General features: G+C 37.2%; 1 protein-coding gene across 3 annotated transcripts in view; it reads left to right on the forward strand.

Annotated features, from left to right (window-relative positions):
• IL1R2 (interleukin 1 receptor type 2) overlaps positions 1–11,543 on the forward strand; it is a 30,740-nt gene extending 19,197 nt beyond the window's left edge. For 2 of the 3 annotated variants that reach the window (XM_075590407.1, XM_075590406.1), the window contains 2 exons: positions 4,642–4,772; positions 10,380–11,543. In XM_075590407.1, the coding sequence (XP_075446522.1) occupies positions 4,642–4,769 (128 nt within the window). In that variant the 3' untranslated portion in view covers positions 4,770–4,772; positions 10,380–11,543. The remainder of the gene's footprint in view (positions 1–4,641; positions 4,773–10,379) is intronic. The other variant, XM_075590408.1, reaches the window with a different exon arrangement.
• The last annotated feature ends 1,040 nt before the right edge of the window (positions 11,544–12,583 follow it).

Below are 12,583 nucleotides of genomic sequence, written 5' to 3' on the forward strand. Positions count from 1 at the left end.
CTCTGATCTGATTTAAAATTGAATCAGATACAATCGTGGGCATATACACAAAACTGCCCACAGCCCAGCTAACTTTAGTGCCAATTCCATTGACACTTACCGAATAAAGGCAACGTTTTAGGACATGTTGTAGTGTCAATTCGCCGTTATATTTACCATTATACCATTATTTGAATTGAGTTATAATAAAATATATATTTTTTAATCATTTATATTCACCTACTCCACTTAGTGGTATTTGAGTGCTACAATAGCCGAGTTTCTTTTTTCTTGGGTACCCTATTTATAGTATCAGAATGTCTATTTGCATGGTTTGCGACCTTATGCAAAAGGTTCCCACATTTTTACATAGCAGTTCCGAAAGAATTATATACAATTTGTTGTTCTATGGTTAATTACGAATATAACATTTATAAGAATGAAAAATACAACAGAAGAGAAATTGGATATCTTCTCATACTCTACTACTATGTATCCAATTTGTATCCACCCTATTCTACATAATCTCTAATTCCAGCTCTTTATTTCCTCTCGCCATCATTTATACACTCACTGTTGTTCAGCTTTCCTTTTTTTATAATATACTTCAGTGTCCTGAACGCCACACCTGTGAGCATGTGACTGTGTATGTTAAATGAGCTACAACCAACTATCCAGCTAACTCACCTCCCGGCAGGGCACTGTAAATTAGCAATAGGTCCCCCAAAACTGTCTGACTACACCTCAATTACGCTGCCACCACCAAAAAGAATTTAAGGTCTTACCCTCAGGAGTCCTTGGTCCCATATTTATTAGAAAAATATGTAATTAACACAAAATACCTAATGTAGAAAAATGTGTCCAAAAATGTGGTTGATCTCTTCAAAAAGGTGCTACTGCATGTTCAATTAGACAGTATTTATTAAATGTAAGATTTAATATACAAAAAGGGTACAGTTGTTGTTGACAGAAAAAGAGTGTTACAAAGACGTACTGTACAATATATAAATGCAGACAGGTTCATAAAATAAAATGAGAAAAAAGAGAACCTATACGTTACCATTTAAAAATATTGGTTCCATTTAAAGAGGTCTTGAAATTGAGGATTTGAGAACTCACAAGTTATCAATATAACACCCCTCAGGGTTGAATTCTACTTTTGATGCTCAAATGCATTATTTTTATGCTCAAAACGTTGCCCCTGTGACCAGGTCAGGCCAACCTTTTTGTGGATGTTTCTTATCTCCCACTCATCAATCTTTCATCACTTTTAAGACTGGGAGAGAGAGATTTTAAACTCAAATGAAGCTGAGAGTATAAAATACCCTATAACTCTCACCCTGTAAACCCTAGAATAATGCTACTGTACCTGCACCATTGCATTGTATAATTTTAATTCACTCCTGGACATTTGTCTTGACAGGGCTAATTTTAATCTTTGAGGAGGAAACAAATATCTGACGTATGCAACACAGACAACCTGTCATATTTTATATTGTTGCACGCATCATTTTTGCCCACCACAAATCTATATATATTTATTTATCTTTTTTAATTACACCAAATGTTAATTAGGATAAAGTGTTGAAATCTGTAAGAAAATGGAGAGTGCCCTTTCTGTCACTGCTTTACACGGCAAATGCCCTTGCAGATAACCTAGAGATCAGGTCAAATCTCTGGTACATCTGTACACTTTTACCAGTCACTACTATTATAAACACATTGTTTGTTCATTGTTTTATTGGCCTATTAATGCAAAGACCAGGTTACCCAGGTGACCTCACTGGAGTCAGAGAAAATATGTATTTTTAAACTGAAAGCTAAGTCTTTGGTTGCTGTATTGTTAACCCAACTGAATAGGTTCAAGACATTAACGTGACTGTCAGCTATCCATTCTCTCCTCTCCATAGTTTAGCTCCATCTTCTCTGTCCCTTATTTCTCATCTCTGTACCATTTCTGATTCACTTGATTTTCAATAGATGGGGGTATTTCAGAATATATATATATATATATATATATATATATATATATATATATATATGAGAGAGGAGAGAGCGTACGCCCCATAGTATAAAACCGTAAATTTATTGAGGGGAAGGGGAAGGGGGGGGGGGTAAAAAATGCACTCACAAGGGTACAAGTTTTAAAAGCATATTGTGATCATAATCACCACCATCCGGTAACTTCAACTGGTGCTGTAGAAGACCCTCGGTCCCGAGATTGGATAAACCACACTGTAAGCAAGATTTCCTGGGCAGTTGGATGATTAGGAGACGAATTCCAAAGATCCCAAAGGAAAGCAGCCTTGCTTGCAAGTCTCTGTGGTGTCCGGCGCTCGAATGAGTTTCCTGCTGCGCTCCATGATGACGTAATGTCCGTGCGTCTACGTGATGACGCTCCCTGATGCGTTTCATCACACATGGGTGACTACCCTTTGAAAAAGTCACCCAATCTCGGGACCAAGGGTCTTCTACAGCACCAGTTGAAGTTACCGGATGGTGGTGATTATGATCACAATAAGCTTTTAAAACTTGTACCCTTGTGGGAGCGCAGCAGGAAACTCATTCGAGCGCCGGACACCACAGAGACTTGCAAGCAAGGCTGCTTTCCTTTGGGATCTTTGGAATTCGTCTCCTAATCATCCAACTGCCCAGGAAATCTTGCTTACAGTGTGGTTTATCCAATCTCGGGACCGAGGGTCTTCTACAGCACCAGTTGAAGTTACCGGATGGTGGTGATTATGATCACAATATGCTTTTAAAACTTGTACCCTTGTGAGTGCATTTTTTACCCCCCCCCCCCCCTTCCCCTTCCCCTCAATAAATTTACGGTTTTATACTATGGGGCGTGCGCTCTCTCCTCTCTCTTTTCTGCAGATTCCATCGGGTGTGGTTAATCCTCTGAGAGCAGCCGGAGACCGCCAACACCTACTTTTATTTTTATTTATTTTTTTCATCATTGGACTATCCATTTGAGGACTGGTTTTTACCCTCTTTTTTATTCATTCTTTATATATTGTATTTATTATTTTTATTGATCGTGTTTTTGTGTCACTTATCACTATTTTTACACATATATATTGGATATACAATATTCACTTGTATAATATTAGGATAGGCACTTAGTATATATTTCTTTAAACACATATAATTCATTATATTACACTCACATATCCACACCCTCACTAGGCGCTGCTTTTTTGTTCTGTTTGTCTATATATATATATATGCAAATACAACTGTATGCTCATATTTGCATATTTGCTTTCCTGTGGAGGGTTTTTGTCACTTTTTTTACTCACCATAACTTAACTCAGTATTATGGTATATATATATATATATATATATATATATATATATATATATATATATATATATATATATATATATATATATATATATATATATATATATATATATATATATATATATATATATATATATATATATATATATATATATAGCCCTGGTAAGATTAGGGGCTATATTTCTATCCTCCTCCTGTATGTAATCCCTGTTAAGGGCAGGTTGCCAGGAGTAATCATGGATTTTCCCTACTTCTGACACTGTGCTGAGTCAGTGGAGGTAGGTCACTTGACCCTGTGCCCAATCAAGAGACATAGGGGCGGTGCCTACTGGAAGTTAAAAAGGGCAGGGTAACTTCCTATTTAGGAGAGACACAGACAGAAGTCTAGTAGGAGAGGAGAGTGAGCAGCCTATGAGTAGAGCTGATAGTGAGGTGGACCAAATACCTCTTACCCTGTTTAGGAGGTACGAGAAGAGCTAGCCCACTCTGGATGGCCCTGGTTCCAGAGTGGAGGCAGGGACATCCTAACGGAGAACAGCTAGCTGGCTGTGTATACTGATTGTACCTGTCTGCTACTGCAAGGAGAGAGAAATAAAGAGCTGCTGCTATAGAAAAGACCTATTGTGTGAGACTGGTATCTCTCATCTCTGGGAGGGGATTCTGCGGTAGGGATTTCACCCCTTATCCCTGGGGCTTACACACACACACACACACACACACCCCCATATCCATACATCTGCTTGTATTCATTGAGGGATTTCTCCATATCGTGCTAGTTTCTGTTTTTCTTGTTTTTATGATGTTTCCTGAATATCTCCAATAGAAAGTATTGCTAACCAGGACTGTCAATGTACTTTCTTATTTACATGATCTGTTGAAGAATTCAGGAACCAGACACTCGAATCATATGATTGACCTCTTATACAAGCACTTAATTTCAAAAGCAACAAAGAATAGCATAAGTTTTTCTGTATCTATTGCACCCTTTGTCAGATCACCTTTTTTCTGAGAGTGCAGATCACTGCTACTTGAACAAACCACATCTGTGAAACAGGTCATGTATTAAGGAGAAAAGCCAGCACCTCGGCAAAAGACAGAAATGCCTATCATAACTGAATGAATGTGTGCTCAGGAATCATTACTTATTTCATCGTTGTAAGACACTTATATCACAGAGTTTGGTTAGCATGTTATAATCCAAAGAGTAAAATGTGTTCCTTGATAGGAAATGTACTAATACAAGTGATTAAGTTGAAGTGAGATTTTAACATTTGGTCTTTTCTTTGATATACCGGTATGTCCTCTCATGGAACGTAGATGGTTAAGTATGTTTGTTCTTCTCTGCATCTTTACAGCACCCCCTTCCACCTGGTACATTGCAGCAGTTCCAGCAGTTGTGGTTTCCCTGATTGTGGTGATAATGTTCACTTACAAATACAGGAAATCGAGAAATGAGCAGGATTATACTCTGGCTAAGTCATGAATGGTAAAGGTATTTTATTCTTGAAACATCAAAACTGTTGAGCCACTTCTTGGTTGATGAGATCAATAGACCAATGAAGAGCAAAGCACCTTCTGGCCTGACCGGTCACTTCAAGAACGAGAATGTAGTGAATCAAAATATCTTTACTGAATACAATAATCATTTTTCCTATGCAGCAAATGAAAACTAATGTTTTACTATTCTACCTTATGAAATATATCCCTGATCTGAAAATAGTGCGAAAAAGTAACAAGTAACAATTTTCCTCAAAGTTACTACTAGTTGTAAATGAACCCATGCAAACATTTTAACTACAGTGTTTTACTTCCCTTCAAACACATTCTCTCATATAAATGTATTCATTCCATCTATTACATACTATAGCAAAAATACCAAACTGCTACCTGTCTTACATTTGATATATTTTCAATGTGATATGGTGCAAATAGATAATGGGGTAGAGCAGCTCCCTAGTATTCTAAAATGATTTACCCTTACATACATAATTACACAAGGGTTATGTGCATCACTGTGAACTAATGTGAGACAAGCAAAAACAAAGCAGGGTTATTCCTAAGAGAGAAGTGACCCTATAGCACCATGAGTTCACGTTGGAGCACACTGAAAGGCTATATTTAAAACGTAACATTTATTAATACGAATAGTGCATAAAGTAACAAAATCACAAGATTATTAAAAAGAGGCAGATCGGCAGAGAGCTGCATATTGTGCTAATTGAGATGCAATACAGTATATGGTATACACCATTTAGCCTCTCCAATGTTAGTCTATATAATAAGCACTGATACAGCTGGAGGTATGGTGGTACAGTAGTTGAAAGTAGGGGATTTCTTTTTAGAGCACTGTTAATAGCCTGCTTATAAGTATTTAAACATGTCTCATGTTTAGTTAAAAGTTCATGCGGTAGAGCAGTTAGATATAATTTCCTGTCTGAGTTCAATGCTCATTAGTTCAGATCATTCCCTCATCAATTTGCAAATGTATCTCCTGCCTACTGCAGGTCATTTAATTGCACGTTATAGGCATTCTGTGTATCTCTCTGAACGGTACTTTAAATAGTACTTCAATCATTCACTCCTTAAAACTACAGTTTTCTCTTGATATGGTTTATCTTTATTTATAAAAAGCTATGCTTAGTAGTTGATATTTTCTTAGGTTAATTTTCAGACCTTGTCACAGCATGTGTCCCTCTCTCCCTGCCTCGTAATGATGAGTTTAGCAGTCCGTTACTCTCCACGCTCCACTCCACTTTGCCTGGTTGAGGCAGTTCAGGAAACCAGTTTATTATAATAATTTCGCACTTACATAGGTGCCGCCCATATATTTGCAACTCCTTCGGTCAGTAAACGGGCTGTTAACCACAACCTCCTCATAGCCATTAGTAGGACCCTATAAGATGTTCTGTTACGTGCTGCGGAGTGAAATTTGATCCACATCTATTAGTTAGTATGTTACCATTAGCATACAGCTTGGTTTATCCCAGCACAATTTGCACAATCAAGGAGCTCTTAGAGGTAATCGTGTAAGATCAGTTACTTATTAGTCATTACATTGTATAATTGATCTGATTTCTCCTACACATTGATTATCCCTCACTCTACTGTATCTCTATACCCCCACTTACTCATTTTATGTTTAGTGATAGATATTGTAATAATGTTGCCATTAAAGCTGCAGTTCAGTCTTTTTTTTTTAATTTATTTTTTTACTTCAATAGTTTCATGTGTGCAATCTCTAATTACCTAAAGAACTGTATAACTGCAGGTCAATTCGTTCTCCATGTATTGATAGGTGAAATTTGGTGACATAATTAGAGCTGGCATATGTTTTTCTTCTGCTTCTGTCTCTCAGTGGAAGCTCATGAATATTCATGAGCACTCCTGCACTGACATGTGCTAGAGGGAGGGCAGGGCTGACAAAGGGGTGTGCCAGGGCTTGTGACAGGACATGAAGGGGCAGTGCCTTAGTAAATGGCTGTTAAAATAGAATACAAGAAAATTGGTCTTTCAAAGTTGTTTTTTTAAAAACAGAAAATGGTTAAAGTATTTTTTCTTACTACAGAACAGATTTATTAAAAAAAAACACACATGCAGGATATTGACTGAACTGCAGCTTTAAATGCTATATTTGAATTTTTGGTGTGCAGTCAAGTGAATTTCTTTTGAGGGTGTATCCTATTGATCCTCACCTTCTATATTTATGATTTGCAAATGCTTTGAGCTGAATGGTATTAGCTGCCTGACTGTTATATTCTTTGATTTTTATCATCTCTGCTCTTGGTGGGACAGGGAAAGCCGGAACTGAACTAACAAGTAGGGGTGGGAGAAAAAGATGAGATGACTAGGCAATTCCCTAACTTTATTATTTTAATAATTTAGTAAGGCGACATCTATCACAAAAGGTAACTATTACACTCAAATATAGATTTATTACATTTTTATGACAGATTTCATTAGAGTAATTTTAAGTTCTGGCATTTCACACCAAAGCATCAAAATACGGGGCAATTGTGTGTCCCGACAGACCTTTCTGGGACAACAGGACAAGTCAATGAAATAAGGGACGATCCCAGTTACACAGGACGCCTGGCAACTCTAAGCAAAGCATTAGATCAAGTTCACATATAACTCAACAGTCTTTATTTCCCTTTCTTGATATACCAACTCTAACCTTGCCAGAAGGAAAAATAGAACAGCGCACAAAATGTGATGCAATAAGATTCCTAAGAAAAGAGGGACGATACAAATGCTAAAAACAAATGATATTTCTAGTGAAATAATCCTAAATTTCCCTGCAGCTGAGGTTGTGTCTCTCACCCAGAGAGAAAATGGCAAAGTCCAGAAAAAACACAGAACATTGTGTAGTCTGTATATTGTGTGCAGTTTACCACTGCAATAGTATCAACTCACAGGAAACCTTCTTGATAAAGCGTGCTGCTAAATGTATCCAATAGATCAGAGAGGCTGCTGGGATATCTCCTCACCTGTGCAGATCATCGGCTCAGGATGGTATGACCAGGTATGTGAATAGATTTTGGGAGGAGATATCCCAGCAGCCTCTCTGATCTATCACAATATACAGACTAAATACACTATGCTCTGTTTTTATTCCCTTTTGCTCTATAGGTTTTTCTTACTGGATTAAACCTTACCAGTGCTATCTACGTAGTAAGAAATAAAAAGTTTGGTTGGTGGCCACTCAAATGTATCATGATTACTAACCCCTGTTAGAGAGACCTGCAATGCATTGCAAATCAGTGATGAAGTCGAATGAATAGATGTACAGTAGGTACATACAGTAAGAAGTACGTTTGTGTTTTATAGATGGCTGAAATAGTCAAATAAGTTAGTAATGCAATACGGGCAATAAGGTATAAGCCACATATTTAATTGTCTACTAGTTTATGGGCATAACACTCCACTAGTTTAAGAACATTAAACAATGTCTCAATGAACAAACATAGAATTTACTTTGAATTTTTATGAGGTACGTTTCTTATTAAGGTCAATCATTTTATGCACCATTTTGCCTACCTTCCTAAGTGTATGCATACCAATATTGCAATTCATAAAACAATAGTTTTGCTTTAGTACATAAAAAAATCTTAATAAACTCTAGACATAATTTTGAAACTGAAAAAACCCTTTAAAAGAAATAATAGAATACAGAGGTTTAGATACCCAAGGTGCTATTTTGAGGACTATTTTTCATTGAAACTACTGCACTAAGAATGGAAAAGTTAGTATCTTCATTTTATCTCCTTTAACATGTCAACCCAAATGTGTAGCTGAAATCTGAAATAATGAAACCACACATGTAAATGGCCACCACTTATACATTACTACACGCAACTGTTTCTGTAAGATTCCATACAGGAAATTGCAATGTTCCTCTAAATGCGCTTGTCATTTGTTTGAAATCTTTTACCATTGCATACTTGCTAGGTTACTTGACCTTGCTAAAGTTCATGCAAAAATAGCTGCGAGTGCAACTGCTGGTTGCATGTGTTTCCTTTCCCACAGATTAAAAAGTATTTATTTTGGCTCCCTAGAGGTCATTCATGTAAGAAACAAACTGTCCTGTACTGAACAGTACCAAAAAAACATTGTGCTTTCCGTGTATTGATATTCATAGAGCAAAATATAACAACAGTGCAAGCACTTTTATTTTAATGAGTGAAATATGTTACATGTGAAAGTTTTGAATATTAATGATTGTGGTACAGCCAGGCAGATCATTGCTTTACCAGATCTATAGTCTCAATGACTTTGGACTAGATCAGTGGTTTCCAACCTTTTGTTGGTTAAGGAATCCCAAGTGAAATTCTGAGGAACCTCCAACCCTCTTTAATAGCGTGTCTGTGATAAGATGCATTGTAAGGAGCTTCAACGCTCTCTAATTTATTTATTTATAAAATATTTTACCAGGAAGTAATACATTGAGAGTTACCTCTCGTTTTCAAGTATGTCCTGGGCACAGAGTAAAACAAATAATACATGGTTACAAATACAGTTACATAAATGAACAAGGTATACATTTATATACAAGACATTGCATGCACAGTTAAAGAAAATATATATTATGAGCGTATGAAACAGTTACAGACCAGATTAAAGTGTGAGACAGCGTAATAGCGTGTCTGAGATAAGACACATTGTAAGGAACCCCAATCCTCTCTAATAGTGTGTCTAAGATCAGATGCATTGTAAATTCTTCTGTATCTGATACAATTTTCAAATGACCAGAACATTGCAGGGAACCTTTAGGGATGCCCGGGGAACCCAAGAGTTCCTATGAAACCCTGGTTGAAAAATACTTGTCTAGATGTTGAACTCTTTCTTCTGGATGTAGAGGGGTCGTGTATGACCTCAAATATGACAAGTACTTTGACATGTAAAGATTTTTTGGCCTAAGCGTACTAAATATTATAACACCTTGGTGCACCGTGAGACCCATGTACTTGAATTGACGTAAATGCGCTGAGAAACAGGTTTTTTTTTCTTGCATTTTTTTTTTAACTCAATCTGGGCCATAGTCTATGGGCCTCTTGCACATAATAGCAGAGTCTGCACTGCCAACAAGGAGCCCTTTAACTTCAGTAGTAAAGATGTGCAAAAATTTTGCGTGCTTTGTGTCACTTTAAAAAGGCAAAGCAGCTATTTTTTTTTTAATAACAATTTGGGCCCTTTCAGTAGAACTTTTGGCGCCACAAATTCAAGCAATTGTTTTGCAGATTTTTGGAACTTTTGCTAATTTCCAACGAAACTGCAGTGAAGCAAAGCTTGGGAAATAGCGTGGTCGCCTTGTCCCATTCTCGTGCACGGGTGATTCCAAACAATGGCCGCTTCTGCCGCTGGCGCGTTGTGTTTTTCCCCCTGCAATGCGTCAGCGGTTGCCATAAAGTTGCCTTCATCTTTCCATCCTCTCTTTTATTCAGTGTTTGTATTCCCATAACTACAGCAAACATGGAATGAACTGCTACCATTCATGAATTGCCACGTAAAACCTATATGAATGTGCCCAATTTTTCCAGCTTGGTAATATTGATTATGAGCGCACTAAACTAATGTACTATTTGTTGCTTTGCAGGAAGTAAATTCTGGTCGTTACTGCGGGAGTCCATTAAAAGACAAGGAAATAACGGAGTGTCTACATGAATGATTAAATCAAGGCACACGTCAGTGGAATGCAATGAAGTTTCAGATAAATGTGAATAGATAAAAGTTCAGTATGTGGAAAACATAAACTTTTTATTACAGTGAAAAAAAGGTGTACTATATTGTCTTTTTGTTTTGTAATGTTAATGTAATATAATGCAAGTGTAAGAGATTTCCTAATAAATACAAAATTCAGAATGGGAACATGGATATGTGAATAATAATGTGCTCAAAATTCGTATTTGAAGTTATTTTTATTTCAGGTGAAAAACTCGCTATTTCACAAAATCTACCAGAGACCATGTACGGAACACGCTATCGTACCGGCCCAGCTGTTTATTGCCAGTGCAGGAGAGTATGCAAGATTTCTCAATGTGCTCTGCCGTAGAGTACTTCACTGCCAAACCAGCCCATCAAATCTGTGACCATAATCCTCCGCGGTAGTAAAATAGCGCTACGTTTAATTAGTCAAACTTCTTTAGCCAAAGATATGGAGACAAAAAAACAGCGCACAACGCAAATAGTGAAGTATAAAAGTAACAAGTGTATATTAAAATAGGGGATAAATATTCTGCGTACATCAAGGTATTAGGACATAAACATTGAGTGTGTTAAACACACAAGTTACCACTCGGCGGCCGCTCATACAGGAGTCAGGAGTATGTTTCCCTTGGCAGGCGTCTGGGACAGCAGCTGCGATGCTTTTCCTTCCTAGGAACAACTTTGCATTCGGTCACCGTCTCTGTGGGAAACTTCCCTTTGGTCAGCTGGGCTCCAGACGGATCGAGCAATCTGCAGCCTGCAGACGCACTGGGAGGGTCCCCGGATTGGTCAGTGAGGACCTGGGTGGTTCGCAGAGCTCTCCGTTTAGTGCAGCCACAAGCAGGGGTGAACTGGCTGGCTGGGAGTGGAACTCCAGTATGTCGCGCTGTTGCTCCGTTGCGGGATGCTGCGGAGTGACGTCACAGTGGCGATTTCAAAAGTACACAGCAAAAGCCGAAAAAAGTCTCTAAAGTGCCCAAATTGCACACATATGATAGAGTAGCAATAAAACACTTGGACCAATTACATCCTACATGTTTCGTAGTCACAACTACTTCATCAGGGAATAAATTTAGTATTTCCCAGAGGTACTATTTACCTCACAAACACATCCCATTGGTTAGTCAATTGAAAAAATAGCCAATCAGTCACCTGGGTACTGTGCTAGTCAGAGAGACTTGGGAAATGCAGACACCAGTTAAACAACACCTTTATTTAACAATGAAACTTAAAATACATCCTAGCATATAAAAACATCATAAATAAATTAAAAAGAATTCTGTAATAAAAGAAACACATGATTAGTATATTAAAAAATTGACAAATCATTATCAGCATAAGTAAAAAAGAAAGGAGATCCACGTACTAGAATAAAAGGACTATAGTAATTAATAAAGTGCCCAGATGTCAACATCTTCATTTAACCCTTTAGGGGACATCGTATCTAATTTATGTATCCAGTACGTTTCTTTTGAAGATAATATTGTAACCCTATCTCCACCTCTCCTATTGATAGGAATCTGTTGAATCCCCTTAAAGGTCAAACTTGAGGGATCTTTATTATGGTGAGTAAGGAAGTGCCTAGACACACTATGCTTGTCAAAGCCATTCCTAATATTTCTGACATGTTCTTGTATTCAAACTTTAAGGCTGCGCTTAGTCCTACCGACATATTGATATCCGCACGCACATTCCAGCAGGTATACAATATATGATGACGTACATAAAATAAAATCATCAATGGGAAAAATTTCATTATTAATCTTAGAAGCAAACCTGTTCCTATCTGGGTGTAAGTATTTGCAAATAGAGCACTTTCCACAAATATGATTACCCTTAGGTTTAGATCCTAACCAACTCCTTTGAAAGGATGAATCCACAGTTTGATATATATCACTCGGTGCTAGCTAAAGAACGAACTTATTATGGTTTATAAGATAGTGTTCTCTTTATATATATCTATGGGATTTGTATATTTACATGTGTCAGATGGTTTCATATGAGTTTTTTAAGACTAATTCTTTTTATATCCTTTAGGAAAGATCCTATACATGATTTCATATCCTTCACGTGTTATTCAATATAATTAATTAG

The sequence above is a fragment of the Ascaphus truei genome, chromosome 3 (assembly GCF_040206685.1).
Source record: "Ascaphus truei isolate aAscTru1 chromosome 3, aAscTru1.hap1, whole genome shotgun sequence".
Lineage (NCBI taxonomy): Eukaryota > Metazoa > Chordata > Amphibia > Anura > Ascaphidae > Ascaphus > Ascaphus truei.